Here is a 17307-nt window from a genome sequence, read left to right as displayed (position 1 = left end):
TTGATCGATTGATTCTATGCTTTAATAGGGGAATTCTCCGTCTGACCAAGTGAACAAGAAAACCAATAAGAATCTCATAAATAGACATACGCAACACAAACAATGATTTCATTCCCACGGTCCAAACATCTTTCACCAGCAGTAGTTGGCAGTTGGCTATATAAACCAGTGAAAGCATTCGAATTACTATTTTGTGAATAATGAAAAACAACGGTTCGAAATGATTTTTTTTTTTTTTGCTTGAACAGCTTCTGGCTTCAGCCAATTATTTTTCTTAATGAAATTTACATATTGTATACTGCACGCAGAATAGAACACAAACTTCTCTTTAATTTATTCGCAAATCAAAGCTTTAGAGCAGCTGAAAGCTTGCGTGAAACACGCACTATTTCAGAATTCAGATATCCTTATTCATGCTATTGGAAATGCAGAGGTAATACTTCTTGTAGACTTTGGGGAGTGGTAACAGAACTTTGTTAGTACATTCATGGAGATATGGAGACAGAGGAGGTGGGCATTGTCTTGATAAAGAGGCAGTGGAGATAGATACGGAGGGATTGGTGAGTTGCGCTACTAAGGAGAATGTGGTGATTGTGGGAGAGGAGGTTCTCACACTGGATTGGAAGATGTGATTTAAACTATCATAGAGTAGGCAGCAGTGGTATCTTTGGAGATGGTAGATAGTGACTTCTAGTTATATATAGGGGGGGGGGGATTTAGAGTAAGGTGGTGGTGGGGGCTTGTAGTATGGAGGGGGAGGCGATGGAGATGGTGGAGGTGGTGGTGGTGGTGGGGGCTTGTAGTATGGAGGGGGAGGTGATGGAGATGGTGGAGGTGGTGGTGATGGTGGGGGCTTGTAGTATGGAGGGGGAGGTGATGGAGATGGTGGAGATGGTGATGGAGGAGGAGGAGACGGTGGTGGTGGGGACTTGTAGTATGGAGGGGGTGGTGGTGGAGATGGTGGAGGTGGTGATGGAGGTGGAGATGAGGGAGGAGGAGGGGATGGAGATGGTGGGGGTGGAGACTTGTAGTATGGTGGCGGTGGTGGTGGCAACGGAGGGGGTGGAGGTGGGGACTGGTAGTAGGATGAAGGGGGAGATGTTGATGATGGTGGTGGAGGTGGGGACTTATAGTAGGGCGGAGGTGGCGGTGGTTCATAAAACAATGGGGGGAGCTGCAAAGCTGCACTGCTGGTGGCTACCAAGCAAAATGCCACAGCATACAACAGGCTTGGCCTAAGGCGTGCCATGTTGGGCAACTCAGAAAGAGCCAGCAGCCGGGCTTAATTAACCCCTTGCGCTAAGAAGGAAGTAGACTTCAAGTTGTTTAATAAACAAGATCAAAGGACTCCTTAGAGCTGACTTACAAATTGCAATGACAGACTTATGAACTATGACTCTTTCTTTATATAGTGATATTTTCAATCCCTGTAGACTGAATAATTGTTTAACAAAAATTAGTTATTTTCATACTGATCCCAACTTGTTTCTTTGATGATATTCACTGAATCTGGTATTCTGGTGTACCCCAACTACTTTATATTAAGTTGATATTAATGCAAATTGCAGTATAAACAAACATTCTCTTTTGTAACGAATTGCCATTGGAGATTGGGCTCCTGTATCACGCGGTGAATACATGATCATCGATGCGACCCCATGTAGATATAAGTGGGACCGAGGGCTGAAATTGTGAACGAGTAAGGTGCAACTTGAGCTCTCGAACCTACTCTTTCTTTCGATTCCATTCGGAAAAGACTTGGCCTTGACAATTATATATCACACAGAAAGCTCTGTATCGTGGTAATTTAAGATCCCACCATCTCGTCTCTTAGTCCATGGACAGGTCAAGGACAGTGCCCAGAACGAATACCCTCTTCTGGTTGGCCGTGTAATTCTTATCCACTTTTTTTTTTTCTTTCCTTCCAAATGTAGCCGCGTCCATTTGCGTTCCCAAGTCAACTTCAGGCTTCAGCAGATGGGCCAAATTTTCTCTGTGCAACAGTGAAGACCAATAATCGAAATCAACACTCTCTGGCTCCTTCAAATATGTAGGATTACATTCATGTTTCTGACCATTATTTGATTGGTGTTAGGTTTGGGTAGACCCGACAGAACCGAATTGAACCAATCCAATAATATGGGGTCGCATTATATGTTCTAATTATAACTGGATCTGGATTGAATTTGGTTATTATCCCGAACCAAACAAGACCTGAACCAACCATGCATGTTATGTTATGGAAGTAGTCCCAATTTTTTCAAGGTGTACTAATAATATCATATGCATTATCTTGTTTAAATGTGCCAATTTATTAAATGAGTAAGTTTATTATCAAATTGCATGTCAAAATAACTGACTAAGCTGTTGAATAACTTAATAGTCCCGATTAACAATTGGGCTGGTTCTGGATCTCTTATCACAAACCCTAGAATTGTTAAACTGGCAAGCATGAGAATGTGAGTTCAAGTCTGAGGACAGCAAATGCGGAAAAAAGGAAAATAAAGAAGAAAAAAAACAAAAATTAGAACTATATATATCCAATCTACGCTTCCAAGACACAAGATAGATAGATCATAGATAGAATCAACATTGGGTAATGGCCTCTCTAGGGTGATCAGTCTCAAAGAACCATTCAACCCAAAAGCTTGGCCCTTGAATAAATTGTTATTCTCTAATATGCCCCCTTACCCGAAAGTACATCGGGCTTAAAGTGTGAACAAGCACATGGTCATTCATAGTTTGTGCTAAAACTTAATTAATTATAATAGGAAGACGAAGATCAAACACTAGACCATTTGATCAAAATGACTCTGATACCATCTCAAAGAACTATTCAACCTAAAAGCTTAAATTATTATGTGGGATCCTTGAATAAATTATTATTCTCTAACGATCAGCATCGTGTGGCTGAAGGATGTCAATCAAAATTTTATTGATCTGCAGCTAAAACAATGGGGGATACATGACGTATCAAATCTGTGGCACCGAGATGAAATGGCATTTGTTGGGCCATGTGTCACGGGATGCACTGAATCCATAGACCCCAGATCGTTCACCAACCATTGGTAGAGGTTGGTGGGTTGGGGATGGCTTCACCAACTAAATACATGCAAGACAAAGCTTGGATGTCGTTTAGTCTGCATTCCTGGAAACAAATTAAATGATATCATGCCTTTGTAGTTTTATCTCGCCCAGGCGCAGTGAAATGAGAACCTATACGACTAGCTGATGATACAGGCAATATAGTAGTGTTCAGTTGCTTGACGCTTGACTTATTAGGGGTGATGAGTGCAGCAAGTGGGCTCAATGAAACAAAAGGTGGGGTTCGCTTGGTAGTTCAGTTTCAAACTTCAAATTTGGAACGTAGTTGCCAGCTTTGTAGTTCGGTTCTTGATTCATTCAAACTGTAACATTGTTTGTTTTCTCGGTACAAGATGACTACTTGCTATTTATAATAATATGTTGATCAGAGACATTTCAATTTGGTTAATATATGCCCATTATTCATATGATAAAGATTGTGTTCTTTATTAATATTGGAGGAAGGAGAAATTTGCATGATTTCTCCAAAATTGCCAGTTGTTCTTACTAAATTAGGAATCACTACTTGAATAGCTTTTAGTTATTAGGCAGGGATAAGAATCTGGCAAACTCCTTTTCTGTATGTATGCATCATACATGCTGAAAGTAGAATATGCATTTCTGAAGAAAATGCATACCTTTTAAAAATATGAAAAATTAAAAGTAGATTTTTCATAATAAACATATAGGCTGCGTTTGGAAACGATGCAAGTAAGTGTGAATGCAAATATGTAGAGTGTAAAAAGATTCATATAAATTGTAAAGTTGGGTTAGTTTTGCACAGACAAATTTACCTTCTTACCAAACATACTTTTAGCTGTAATGGATGCAAATATGAATGCAAATTTAGTTCTTTTTTATCGATGTATTTTTATCAATGTAAATATGTATTGGTCTATCATTTGGCAATGCATAAATGTAATGTTGCCAAATACATACAAAAGTGAACCAGAGTGCAAATTTATCTCGAATCGAGGTTTACACTCCATTTGCATCATTTCCAAACAGTCATAGTATTTTTTTTTTGGTAAAAAGAAATTAACATATAGTACTTGAATTATACAAGTTTTCAAAAAATCCATAATTAATTAATTGTTCATGACTTTTTTATTTTCTAATATAAGGTCTTTTTTTAGACTTCAAACCCATTTTACACATGGAATTTTCCAGCATTATTTATGGAGATTCCTCAAACAATTTAACTAGAAGAACACCCAACTCTTTTAACTTACACTTCAAGCTCAAATTATGTCTCCCACATTCAATTGACCTCTTTAGAATCACCTAGTTCACCACATCAATACACACAATCTGATAGTGCAAGAATGCTTTACTTATCACAACATAAAACTAACGACTACTATGCATTTATTTTGTATCCATTTAGGCTAGATAAAGCATGTAATTTTGAGAATGTACATATATAGTAAATTTATCGAACTATAGGAAGATTCTATTCCTTCGAAGATATCTAATGTTAATCCACTGTTCTTGTCTTCATTGATTTATCACTATATATAAAAGGTTAGCCTCCCATTGCAAATTCATCATTAACTAGTAGTCTTTCTATCTCCTTTTCTTTTTCTACTTAGAAGTTCAGGTCTGCTTCTGAACAAGGGACTGGTCGTTATCCATTTGAAGTGGCCGGACATGGCACCCCTTTGGCCTATCCTATTTTATGCCATGGCATTTTGCTTGATAGCCAGCAGGGTTGTGGCTTTGGAGATTGTGCTACCTCCCTTATTTCACAAACCACCTCCACCTCCATCCCCACCTCCACCATTCTACTTCCATTCTCCACCTCCGCCATCACCTCCCCCTTCATACTACTACAAATCCCCACCTCCACCATCCCCTTCTCCGCCACCTCCCTCTCCATCGCTTCCACCCTACTACTATAAATCTCCTCCACCACCATCTCCATCCCCACCACCACCTTCACCACCTCCTCCCTATTACTATAAATCTCCTCCACCACCATCTCCATCCCCACCACCTCCTTCACCTCCCCCTCCATCACCACCTCCACCATCTCCCTCACCTCCTCCTCCCTATTACTATAAATCTCCTCCACCACCACCTCCTTCACCTCCCCCTCCATCACCACCTCCACCATCTCCCTCACCTCCTCCTCCCTATTACTATAAATCTCCTCCACCACCATCTCCATCCCCACCACCTCCTTCACCTCCCCCTCCCTCACCACCTCCACCATCTCCATCACCTCCTCCTCCCTACTATTATAAATCTCCTCCACCACCATCTCCATCACCTCCTCCTCCATATTATTACAAATCCCCACCACCACCATCTCCACCCCCGCCACCTCCCTCACCGCCACCTCCATCACCACCTCCACCATCACCCTCACCTCCCCCTCCATACTATTACAAGTCACCACCACCACCTTCAGCTTCCCCTCCTCCATACTATAAATCACCACTTCCACCTCCACCACCCTACTACTAAAGAATCAACCTAATTGGTTGCTGCCTTTATATTACTAAAGTCTGATTTCAGTCATCACCATTTCCGCATCCTCCATGCTACTACAAACCATCTCCTCCTCCTCCATATATATTTTACTACGAATTCCTACTCTACCTTCAACCGGTCTATATATGCATATCTAATAACATGAATTTATATCCAAAGAGATGATGCATAATGCAGGATTACATCAGTTCCATTTGGAGAAGAACCTATTTGAGAATAAAGAAGTTGTAAACGGCTTTTAAGCATAGATGGTGATGTACTGGGCAAGAGAACTGATCAGGTGAAATTAAAAGGAGCTATCCAGATTCAGCCTGGAAATCATCATTTGGTTTGTTATTTTGTTTTGGTATCAGTGGTTTAGAGAATAGTTATTGTACGTCTCGCTTTTGTTTGAATGTGCATTCTACATCTTTTGAAGATGTTGGAACTAATTAATTGGAAATAAATTCTCCATTTGCAACCTCTCTCTCCTGTGGACTGCCTTTAATATAATTTCTCTTACTGCACAACATCCGACTGCGTGAAATATACTCTGAAGTTAATCAGAAACGAGAAAACAATTGGATTGCCAGCTTAGTACGTGTAATTCGTGATTATTGTGAAAATGGTTTTTGTCTTTACTTCTTTTCTTGCATGTCCAGATAGCCTTTACTTGTAGATACCATTTTTTATTTTGGAAAAAAAAAAATGAAAGAATTTTTGAAGCCAAATGGGACCTCCCATTAATAATTGCTATGGCTCACGGGATTTCAATTCTTGTCTAGTTTGAATGTGCCATGTCGTGTGCTGTCATGGAGATGGCATCATAATTGAAAGAACAAAAAGTTGTCATTCCATCTCCATTCTCCTTCGTTATTCATATTCTCAGCACCCAACATGTTTATTTTGGTGTATATATATACATTTATATATCAAATATTGGACTGGATTTGGTCCAATCCGATCCAGTCCAATGTGAGTCCATTATAAATGGACCGGGTGCAATCCAATCTAATGAATGTTTTGGACCAATTTGGATCAGTCCAATTCAATGTCTGGACTGTTCAATCTGTTCAAATTTATTTTGATTTAGATTGTTTTCAACCCAAAATCGGTTCATTGACAAATATATCTTATCTTATATCAATGGACCTGATATTAGCTTAATCCAATCCAATCTAATATAAATTTGTTACGGACTACCAGGTCCAATCCAATATATCTTGTTGGTCCATTCAAACTGATTTTGGATTGGACGGGGTCCAATCCAATATACTGTCATCCGCCTTTCAGTTCTATCAAGCTTTCCCCAAGGGTTCAGACAGAAATTCGGTTGGGCTACCCACAGAACATTCCCCCTTTTTGAGTCGCAAGAATTTTTAGATAATATCAAGAAACCATTATTCAAGGATTTCATCTAATAACTTGGAACTTTTTAGGTTAGAACAATTTATTGAGATAGTACCTGCAAAGCCCCCCAAAACCAAGTGAGATAGTGTTTGATGTTCATCGCCCTATTATAATTGACTAATTAATTAAACTTGAGCATGAGGTATGGATGGGACTGTATTTGTTTATGCTTTAAGCCCGATGTTCTTTCGAGGACTTAGGTAAGGTTGTTAGTGAATAGACTTTTATTCTCAAACATGCACCCTTGAAATTATTATACCTTTGCCAGGATTATTATACCGACTGGTTCCGATATTAGATCGAATTGGGTCAAAAGAATGATCAAGAGAAAAGAGTTCCCTTGTAAACGTTCTCATCAACAGCCGTCCGTGGTTCTGAGTGTGCTAGCTTCTATATATCTCTGCTTCGTATGCTAATTATCATTTAACAATTTAGTTTATTATTAATTTATTCGGGTGTGTTATATATTTAATTAAATAGGTAATCGTAGTAGCCATACACAGGCTTCTATATGGTCAACGGTCATGGCACAAATTGGACTCAATCCTAAGAAAAAAAAGTGCTAATTGGTCAATCTATCCCCTTTTCAAACCTTGACAATTGTAAGGAAGAAATAAAAGCAAAGCAAATTATTAATTATATAAAGAAAAATCAATGACTCCAGCACTAAAACAAGTGTGATGTATAATTCTAGAATCATGGAAAATGTAAACATACCAGAATGACTGAAGGAGTCTGAGCTCCAATATTATTTCAATTCATTCAAAACCAAAGTTAATTACATTATGCTTTATTGTCTATATATAAATAATTCTAACTTATTTATAGTGCTGTGTATGTAAAAGAACTGCAAGACAGTAATATGCTTAGAGATCCTTTATTCCTGTATCAGAGATCAGAAGGACAGGGGTCAAATGTCCTTATCCTTATTAGCTCCGACAATCATCGATCTCTCTGCAACATAGAAAATATTATAAATGAAGAATTAAACACTGGACATAGAGTTAACTATATGTCTTAGTCATCTTCGGGAGGTGGAGGAGATTTGTAGTAGTAGGTTGGTGGAGGTGGTGATTTTGATGGAGGAGGTGGAGATTTGTAATAGTAAGGAGGAGGAGGAGATGGAGATGGTGGGGGTGGTGACTTGTAATAGTAAGGAGGTGGTGAAGGTGAAGGAGGTGGTGGTGATTTGTAGTAATAAGGTGGGGGAGGTGATGGGGATGGAGGAAGTGGGGACTTGTAGTAGTATGGAGGGGGAGGTGATGGGGATGGAGGAGGTGGGGACTTGTAGTAGTATGGAGGGGGAGGGGATGGTGAAGGTGGAGGTGGAGATTTGTAGTAATACGGTGGAGGAGGAGATGACGATGGCGGAGGAGGCGACTTGTAGTAGTATGGAGGCGGTGGAGATGGTGAAGGTGGAGGTGGTGACTTGTAGTGATATGAGGGAGGTGGTGAGGGTGAAGGTGGTGGGGGTGACTTATAATGGTATGGAGGGGGAGGTGATGGGGATGGAGGAGGTGGAGACTTATAATAGTAGGGAGGAGGAGGCGACGGAGATGGCGGAGGGGGTGACTTGTAATGGTAGTGATTCGGGCAACAGTCGGAAGTTTCTGCACATCTATATGGCAATTGGCAAAGGCCACCCTTGTTCGGCGAGGAAATCAATTAACTTAAGCAATCGGTTTCGTTTCATCCATGAATCGTTACTTGAATCATCAACCCGATTCGAATAATGTTTTTTACCCAATTTTTATTTTATTTTTATTGTAACTGATCATTCATTCAAACCGAATGGTCAAACCATTAAACCAAAGTGATTCCAATTCCAACGTTGACGAATCTACCAACATAGGGCTGGGTTTTAGTGTTGGTGGCATTCGTTATTCTTAAGGGTGTCAATGGTATTCGAAAATTCGAACTTGAGATTCAACATAATCGAATCGAATTCAGATATAATCTGATTCGATTCGATTCAATAAATATCCGAATTTGACTGATTATTTAATTCTTATATATAATATATAATTTTTTTTAATATTTTATATAATTTATACATATAATAATTAATTACCTAAAATAATTAATTAGTTGAATTCGAATTGAATCAAATATTCGAATATTTAATCAGATTCAAATTAGAATATTAATTTTTGATATCCGTCGGATTTCAAATCAAATTCGAATATCAATTTTTTTAATCGGATTTAAATTTGAATATTACTTTGATACCATTCGAATTCGATTAATTATTCCTCGATAAATTGGCTCTTGACTTGGCTTAATTTGCTCTATGTTTTGATATTTAGGAGGCATTTAAGCCCAAACAAACAACCCATGATGTGTAGGCCTGGGATATTCACTATTTGCTTTCAAAGCATTATGGGTCTGGTCTACAATAAAAATATCATTTTTTAATTGTCTCATGCTTACAGGGAAATGAATGAACAAGGCTGGGGATGCTTTAGCTAACATGGCATAGAAGACGGTCATTTGAGATTCTATTTATAACAGAAGATTGAACTTAAGGCAACACGTCAAAAGGATTCTTAGAATCAGGTTTTGAATTTGATCCTCTTTTTGTTTTATATTCTGGGAGGGGTAGAGTCAGTGAGGGTCTGGAGCAAGGTGGGATATGTCCTTCCTACACTTTTTTTTTTCTTTTTTTTTTTTTTTTTATTTTGACACGGGTTATAATAAAATACTAAGATGGTCCACCTGGAGTAAATTTTGGGAAAAAACACTAAAATCTAATGAAAATCAAATTTAAGAAAAGTAATAAGAAAAAGAGCCTACCCTTTGCCTTGCCACATTTTGAGTCCTGATGCATATAGGAACGTTTCACATATCTGATTTTTTTTCAATGTATTTTGAAGCAGCCATTTACTTATTTTAATAGTAAAATTTCAAACTGACAAGAATGTCAAGTCTGAAAATTAAGTGGATTGCAATTCACCTCACAAATCTGAATTGCAACACCCTCATTGTCTACTAGTAGTCCTCCCATAAATTGCATCCTGTCTGAAAATTTGGCATCAATCCATAGGCAGGATTCAATCCACCCTAAAAATTTTAGCTTCACCCTAAGGGTGGAATGAACTATGAAAACCCCAATTGTCAAAGGTTAGGACCATCTCCAACCTACCCCTCTAAAGACTCCATGTATTTGGGATCAAGATTGAGTAATGGCCTTTTTTTAATAGAAAATAAGCTAGTGTGGGGCTTTGGCAATTCCTCGATCCCAAGTCAAAAAGGTTCAACTAGAAAAAGGGTTTCTAGTCGGGTCAAAATACGGGAGCTCTCCAATGAAGTTCAATTATTTTAATATGGCAGGCTTCAAAAAAATTATTTTAATATGACAAATCTTTTTTTCTTTTTATTTTTTGTTTATTTTATCAATGTTTTAAAAATGACCCAGAACCGGAACTGTTTTGGCCACTAGTTTCTGGGTTAGTAGTTTGATCATCTAGTTTGAATGGATGGGCCGTTCTGCCAAAAAATTAAAATAAAAAACAGCAAAAAACTGTTGAGCAGGTCGAATGGGTCAATGGTTTGACTATCCAAGTCAACAGGTCATTAACCAATTCAACAGTTTTTTTTTTGTTTGTCAAAGATTGGGTTTGAGATAAAACTAAACCAATTGCTTGGATAGTTCCCGGTCTGACCGTCTGGGTCAATGATGATTCAAAAACATTGTATTTTATTAATCACATTTGCATGGGCACTAAAAGTTTTATATGAGAAAGGAGAAGAGACTGTGGTTGTGGGCTGAGAAAGAAAAAAAGAAAGAAAGAAGAAAAGAAAAAAAAGGAAGGAGATATAGGAGAGAGAGAGGAAAAAAAGAAAAGGAGAGAAATGAAAGGAAGGAAGGAATGAAGGAAGGCGGGAAGGAGGGAAGAAGGAAGAGGAGGATTTGATGCTCACTGGCGACGGCAAGGCAGCAGCAACAGATCAGATCTTAAATTTAAGATCTGAGAACTGAGATTGATTTCTCTCCAACCTCTGCAATCTTTTCCTTCTTTTTCTTCTTCTTTCTCTCCCTCTTTCTGCTGGATCTCAAATATGAGTTCGTGTCTCAGTTGCTCTCTTCTTTATCCTCTATAACTTTCTTTTAGAACTGCTGTCTGGGTTGAACGAATTCACGGTTCAACCACCCGGGTCAATAGTTCCCTAACCAAACCAACGATTTTTGACACAGAAACAAGTTAAAGGTAAAATAGAACTGGTTACCTGAACAGTTTCAAGGCTGAATGGTCTGGCCGTTATTAAGGATAGTTCAAAAACATTGATTTATATTAAAAGAGACAAATGCTTATAAAAGATTCATTGGGCTAATGGTTATAAGCTAATAAATGTAGATAAAGAGGTGTCGAGTTTAAGGCCTTTTATTCTCATTTTAAGTTTCTAGCTAGCCATAACCATGCGAGTTATAGAAAACCAGTTGAATTGTTCAAACCCGACCAGTTTTTGTTAGTCCCATATCTGAAACCTCCTGTACACTGCAGATGTAGAAAAGAAAGGGCAAGACACTTGATTGGCTCTTTTATCATAAGATTAAAGAACTCAGAATGACACAGCTTGGCAGAGGTTCGGTGTGATCTCTAGCTTATTTTCTTCCAAGTTTGATTGTAGTGTTGGTGTATTTCGCTCTAGATCGAGTAGGACCACTTATTTATAAATGTGGACTCTATCCAACGTTAAAATATATTACTGTTAGAGCAACCCCAACAGTAACAAGAAAATTTTGGATTTAGTCTCACATGGACCAATTCAGCTCGTTAGGTCAGGGACAAGTGTCCCATTAGCTAGGATTATGTCATAGATTTCTCAACTAACTAGCCAAACTATTAGCCACACCAAGCATGTGTTATGCTGACATGGCAATGGTTTGTTCAATGTAAACAAGTGTAAAACATGCAGCAAACCGATAGCAGAAACATAGAATATTGGTGGTAGAGGTAATGGAGATGGTGGTGGAGTTTTAGTGGTATGGTGAAGGGGCAATGGTGATGGAGGAGGTGGAGACTTATAATCATGGTTTTCAAAACCGGATCGGACGGGATGGTCGGACTAGAAAAATCGGGAATAAGTCAGGTGATCGGTTCCATTTTCCCCCCAAAACTGGATTTTCCTCTAAAATCATTGATTTTGGTCAGCGAACTGTTGAATCGGGCAGTTAACCGTTGAAACAGTTTTGACCATTTTTTATTTTTTTGCATTTTTTTGTTAGAATGGACTGAGCATTCAATTCGAATGATCAGACTGTTCAACCCGGTAACCGGACCCCTGCCCGGTTCAGTCACTGGGTCAGTTTTAAAAACCATGCTTATAATAGTAGAGTGGAGGTAGGAATTTATAATAGTATGGTGGTGGAGATGGGGTGGCATGAACTTTTGATAACAGTTGAAGTTGCTGAATTGAAAGACTTATTGCTTTGACATTTAATTGTTACAATAACTAAATAATAAAATTTGTAAGGGTGTAGTGATCTGCACAATTTCAGTTTAAAGAGCCAACACCTTCTTAAAAAGTTATTCACTAGTAATAGACCAAACAATAAGCTTTTCAGTTCAGCATTTTCAGCTGTTATCGAACAGCCCTTTGATAAAAATAAGAAATATGAAATCTGAACCTGTCTTTTAATATTATAATCTAAAGCCTACATTACATTATTCGATGGTTGATATTGAGATACTACAATTAATCCTCAAATTCATGATCATGTATCTAGTGGTGTCAATTGGACTGGATTTGATCCAATCCGATCAGTCCAATGTGAGTCCATTATAGCTAGAGTGAGGCATGTTCACCATCTTTTATGGGCTAGAAAAATTATCAACCATAGATGTGTTCGGACTCCTGCCCACCATCTTTTAGAGGACATCACTTGGTATGACGTAAATCCCAGGGTCTCAATAAACAAAAATGACAAGATTAAGTTGAATTTTTTCAATGGGCCGGGCCCAAAAATCTGGGCCTTATTCTGTTCAAACTTTTCAAATCAGATATCCAACTTACCCCCAAGTCTATATCTGGTCCACCCCCATGACCCCAAATAACTGCGACCAATATTAGTTAACAGTTAATGGCCAAACAGCGCCAATTTGCTCAATTGGTAAGGTCCTGGTTGGTTGTAACAGAGATTTGGGATCAAATCCTACCCTCATTAGAATTGGAGATGGGTAGGATTTCAATTTGGGTTGGCCCAATTAGCATTAGCATTTTACACTGTTGGGCTCAGGCCTTTGAGCCAAATAAATTTTCTTAAATCCCAACACAAATGCACCAAAAGAGCTTTAACTAATTAGTTTCTTCTCAATTGGATTATATAATCTATACCTAAATTCATCTAGACCATAACCAACAAAGATGCATTGTAGTGTCTTCACATCAAAGTTAGATCTCTCGTCTTTTGGGATGTGCACAAATGACTTGCAACCGAAAACACACAGATGATCATAAGAAACATCTTTGCTAGTCCAAATTCTATTTGGAACATCAAACTGAAGAGGAACACATGGTCTATCACTCAATTAGAACCTGAAACTGCTTGAACACGTCTAACAATAAAAATACCATTATTTAATTGTCTCATGACGGTCATTTGAGATTCTATATATAACAGCAGATTGGACTTAAGGCAACACGTCAAAAGGATTCTTAGAATCGGGTTTTGAATTTGATCCTCTTTTTGTTTTATATTCTGGGAGGGGTAGAGTTAGTGAGGGTCTGGGGCAAGGTGGGTTATGTCCTTCCTATACTTTTTTTTTTCTTTTTTTTTTTTTTATTTTGATATGGGTTATAATAAAATACTAAGATGGTCCATTTTGATATGGGTTATAAGAAAACTAAAATCAAATTTAAGTCCAAAGCAAATCTGAACTGGATATAAATGCACCCAGTTCAGTTTTGCATCTGTTTGTTTGTGACTATAATTTGCATTCTTATCTAGTGAAAATTTTGTACTTTTTGTCTCATTTAATTTGCATCCATTAAATGATGCAATTACACCACATTTGCTTCCTATCTTACTTTTCACGACTAAATAACCTTTCTCCATTTCTGCGGCCTAATTTCTTTCGTTTTTAATAACCTCCTCAAAATCAGTGGTTTGCATGAATTTAATCCGCATGTATGCTGGAGCAAACCAGTTAGCATGCCAGCCGAGCCACCCTTCAGTGAAAAAACTTTCCCACAGCCTATGCTGTTGAGAGAATTTCTGGGAATGCCAGGTTACCATGAGAATGGATAAATTAATAATTACATCTTAATTTATTTTAACTAAAAACCAAAGCATGGGCGTGAATAGGTGAACTGCCCAGACCGTGCCCAGCCCAGGAACTGCCTCAACAGCTTATGCTGTTGGGCTCCAACAGCCAAAGTTAATCCTCCTTCAGTTGGTGCCTCATTTCTCTTTCATATAAATTGGAGACCACGTCATTTTATTCTCTATTTTACTTCTTACAAACAAATAGAACGAGGTTAAGACTAAAGCAAAAGTAAGCCAGGATTTACACTCCGTCCATCTGCACTTTTATACATTTACGCCAATGCAAAAGAAACTAAACAAAGCCAGGATTTGCACTCATAAGCAAACTAAACAAAGTTAGTCCATTTACACCCCCATCTATTGATGGCAGTGTAAACTGCATGTGCCCTACATTCTGGATTTGATCTTACCAATACCATCACTAATCACGTTCTTAATTTTTTTTGGGTATTAAGTTCTTAATTTATTGAATAGAATGCTTTGACTGATAACCCAATCTCTCTGTTTATATATGATTTCAACCATGGCAATTATTAGTGCCTAAATAATAATTTGAACTCCACTTTGTTTCTACTTGTTATACCAACCATGCATGGCAATTATTCGTGAGACTTGAATCAACGAAAGGTTTAGTCAAAAAGTTAAAATACTCTCAACCAATTGTAGTAACAAATTACTTGTTTATGACGACATTTTTTGGCTCGGTAGAATTACATTTGGCATCTCTATTTTGAAAAAAGCTGATTTGCACATAATTGATTGGCAGGCAATTCAAACTTTTCCATAGTTAATTTAGAATTTAGTTCAATTTATATGACGAGGGCAAAAAAAAAAACATAATGAATGTTCTATGTAAGCTACCATAGCCACGATAGGAGAGTACGCATAGTTTTCTGCTATACTCAATTAGTCATTGGGAAAGATTACAGAATGTGTGTTACATAAATAGAAATTCTAACCATCACAGCTAGCAGTGTTACTGCTTTTATTCCCAGACCTAGCTTTTATTCATAACAAAACGGATGACTGCTTGAAATATCCATTATTATTCTCACTAGTCTTCCATAAGCTGCACGAAATATATATGGAACATGTGGGATAGCAAATGCTTAAGTATAAAAGGTAACCTAACATGAATCAAAGAGAGGCATATCACGCCTAGTAGACTTTAGGAGGTGGAGGGGAAGCATAATAGTACACATGAGGAAGAGGTGGTGATGGTGATGGTGATGGTGGAGGGGGAGACTTGTAATAGTATGGAGGTGGAGGTGATGGAGAGGGAGGAGGTGGTGATTTGTAATAATAAGGAGGTGGAGGAGACGGGGATGGGGGAGGTGGTGACTTATAATAGTAAGGAGGAGGAGGTGATGGGGAAGGTGGTGGTGGGGATTTGTAATAATAAGGAGGAGGAGGTGTTGGAGATGGAGGAGGTGGTGACTTATAGTAGTATGGAGGAGGTGGGGATGGGGATGGAGGAGGTGGTGATTTGTAATGGTATGGAGGAGGAGGAGATGGTGAAGGTGGAGGAGGTGACTTGTAGTAATAAGGAGGGGGAGGAGAGGGTGATGGTGGTGGAGGAGACTTGTAATGGTATGGATGAGGGGGTGATTTTACTGGCGGAGGTGGTGATTTGTAGTAATATGGGGGAGGAGGGGATTTTGCAGGTGGAGGTGGTGATTTGTAGTAATATGGGGGAGGAGGAGATTTTGCAGGTGGAGGCGGTGACTTATAGTAATAAGGTGGCGGAGGTGAATTTACGGGTGGAGGCGGTGATTTGTAGTAATATGGGGGAGGAGGAGATTTTGCAGGTGGAGGTGGTGACTTATAGTAATAAGGTGGCGGAGGTGATTTTACGGGTGGAGGCGGTGATTTGTAGTAATATGGGGGAGGAGGAGATTTTGCAGGTGGAGGTGGTGACTTATAGTAATAAGGAGGAGGAGGGGAGGGTGATGGAGGTGGAGGTGACTTGTAATAGTATGGAGGGGGAGGGGATTTTGCAGGTGGAGGTGGTGATTTGTAGTGGTAAGGAGGTGGAGGAGATGGGGATGGTGGTGGTGGGGATTTGTAGTAATACGGGGGAGGAGGGGAGGGTGATGGAGGCGGAGGAGACTTATAATAGTATGGAGGAGGAGGTGACTTTACTGGAGGAGGTGGTGATTTGTAGTAGTAAGGCGGAGGGGGTGATGGTGATGGTGGAGGTGGGGACTTGTAGTAGTATGGAGGAGGTGGTGATGGTGAGGGTGGAGGGGGTGATTTATAATAGTATGGAGGGGGAGGTGATGGAGATGGCGGAGGAGGAGACTTGTAATGATAAGGAGGAGGGGGTGAAGGTGATGGTGGAGGTGGTGATTTGTAGTAATAAGGCGGAGGTGGGGATGGAGATGGTGGTGGAGGAGACTTGTAGTGGTACGGCGGAGGTGGGGATGGCGATGGCGGTGGGGGCGATTTATAGTAGTATGGTGGTGGTGGAGAAGGAGATGGTGGTGGTGGCGACTTATAAAGATAAGGCGGAGGTGGAGAAGAATAGGAGTAAGGCTCCGCCGCGACACAGGTGGCTACCAAGCAAAATGCCAAGGCAGAAAGTAGGCTAGGCCATGGCCGCTCCATGTCAGGCAACTTGAAATGGCCACGGGGCCAATAACCACCACAACTCCCCAATTCAGGGAGAGAGATGAAACTGATGAACTCCTGTTGTAGAGGGAAGATGGAAGGACTACTTTCTGATGACTTGAAACTGGATGGTAGCTCCTTTATATAGTGATCCTTTGAACTGTACAAACAATAAATTAAGAGAGTAGATGCATTTGTTTAGTATAAATAAGAAGTTTGAAGTCTGAAGTCTTCTCATAATATTATAATCTAAAATCTCCAATCTCCATTGCATTGAATAGCTTGATGTAGCTATGCCACCCTCCACAAATTCATTTGTCATTTTCACCTCTCTTGTGCTAATGAACAAAGTCAAGAAGGATATATATGTTCAAATCACTAGGTTTTGGTAGGTATGAGTAGGGCTAAGTCTTATTATTTTTTTTCCCTCTTTAACCGCGTATATTGTGACTGTATCTCGC

General features: G+C 39.1%; 1 protein-coding gene across 1 annotated transcript; it reads right to left on the bottom strand.

Moving 5' to 3' along the window:
• Positions 1–7986: 7986 nt before the first annotated feature.
• On the bottom strand, positions 7987–16990 carry LOC148844771 (uncharacterized). The gene is made up of 2 exons (XM_088954233.1): positions 15404–16990; positions 7987–8613 (listed from the first exon to the last, which is right to left on the bottom strand). Exons 1-2 carry the CDS (start codon positions 16841–16843, stop codon positions 7987–7989), a joined length of 2067 nt encoding a protein of 688 aa, XP_088810359.1. The 5' UTR covers positions 16844–16990.
• Positions 16991–17307: the final 317 nt, after the last annotated feature.

Source organism: Nelumbo lutea, chromosome 7 (assembly GCF_056320005.1).
Source record: "Nelumbo lutea isolate HS-2025 chromosome 7, American lotus-T2T, whole genome shotgun sequence".
Classification (NCBI taxonomy): domain Eukaryota; kingdom Viridiplantae; phylum Streptophyta; class Magnoliopsida; order Proteales; family Nelumbonaceae; genus Nelumbo; species Nelumbo lutea.
The sequence above is the reverse complement of the archived record's forward strand: the minus strand, read 5'-3'. Positions and strand labels throughout refer to the sequence as shown.

Excerpts from the sequence above, each read along its gene's own strand:
- LOC148844771 (XM_088954233.1), bottom strand. The coding sequence starts at position 16,843 with ATGGAGCGGCCATGGCCTAGCCTACTTTCTGCCTTGGCATTTTGCTTG. Across the intron at positions 8,614-15,403 it reads CTTCCCCTCCACCTCCTAAA|GGTGGCCTTTGCCAATTGCC; the intron begins GTCTACTAGGCG and ends TCGCCGAACAAG.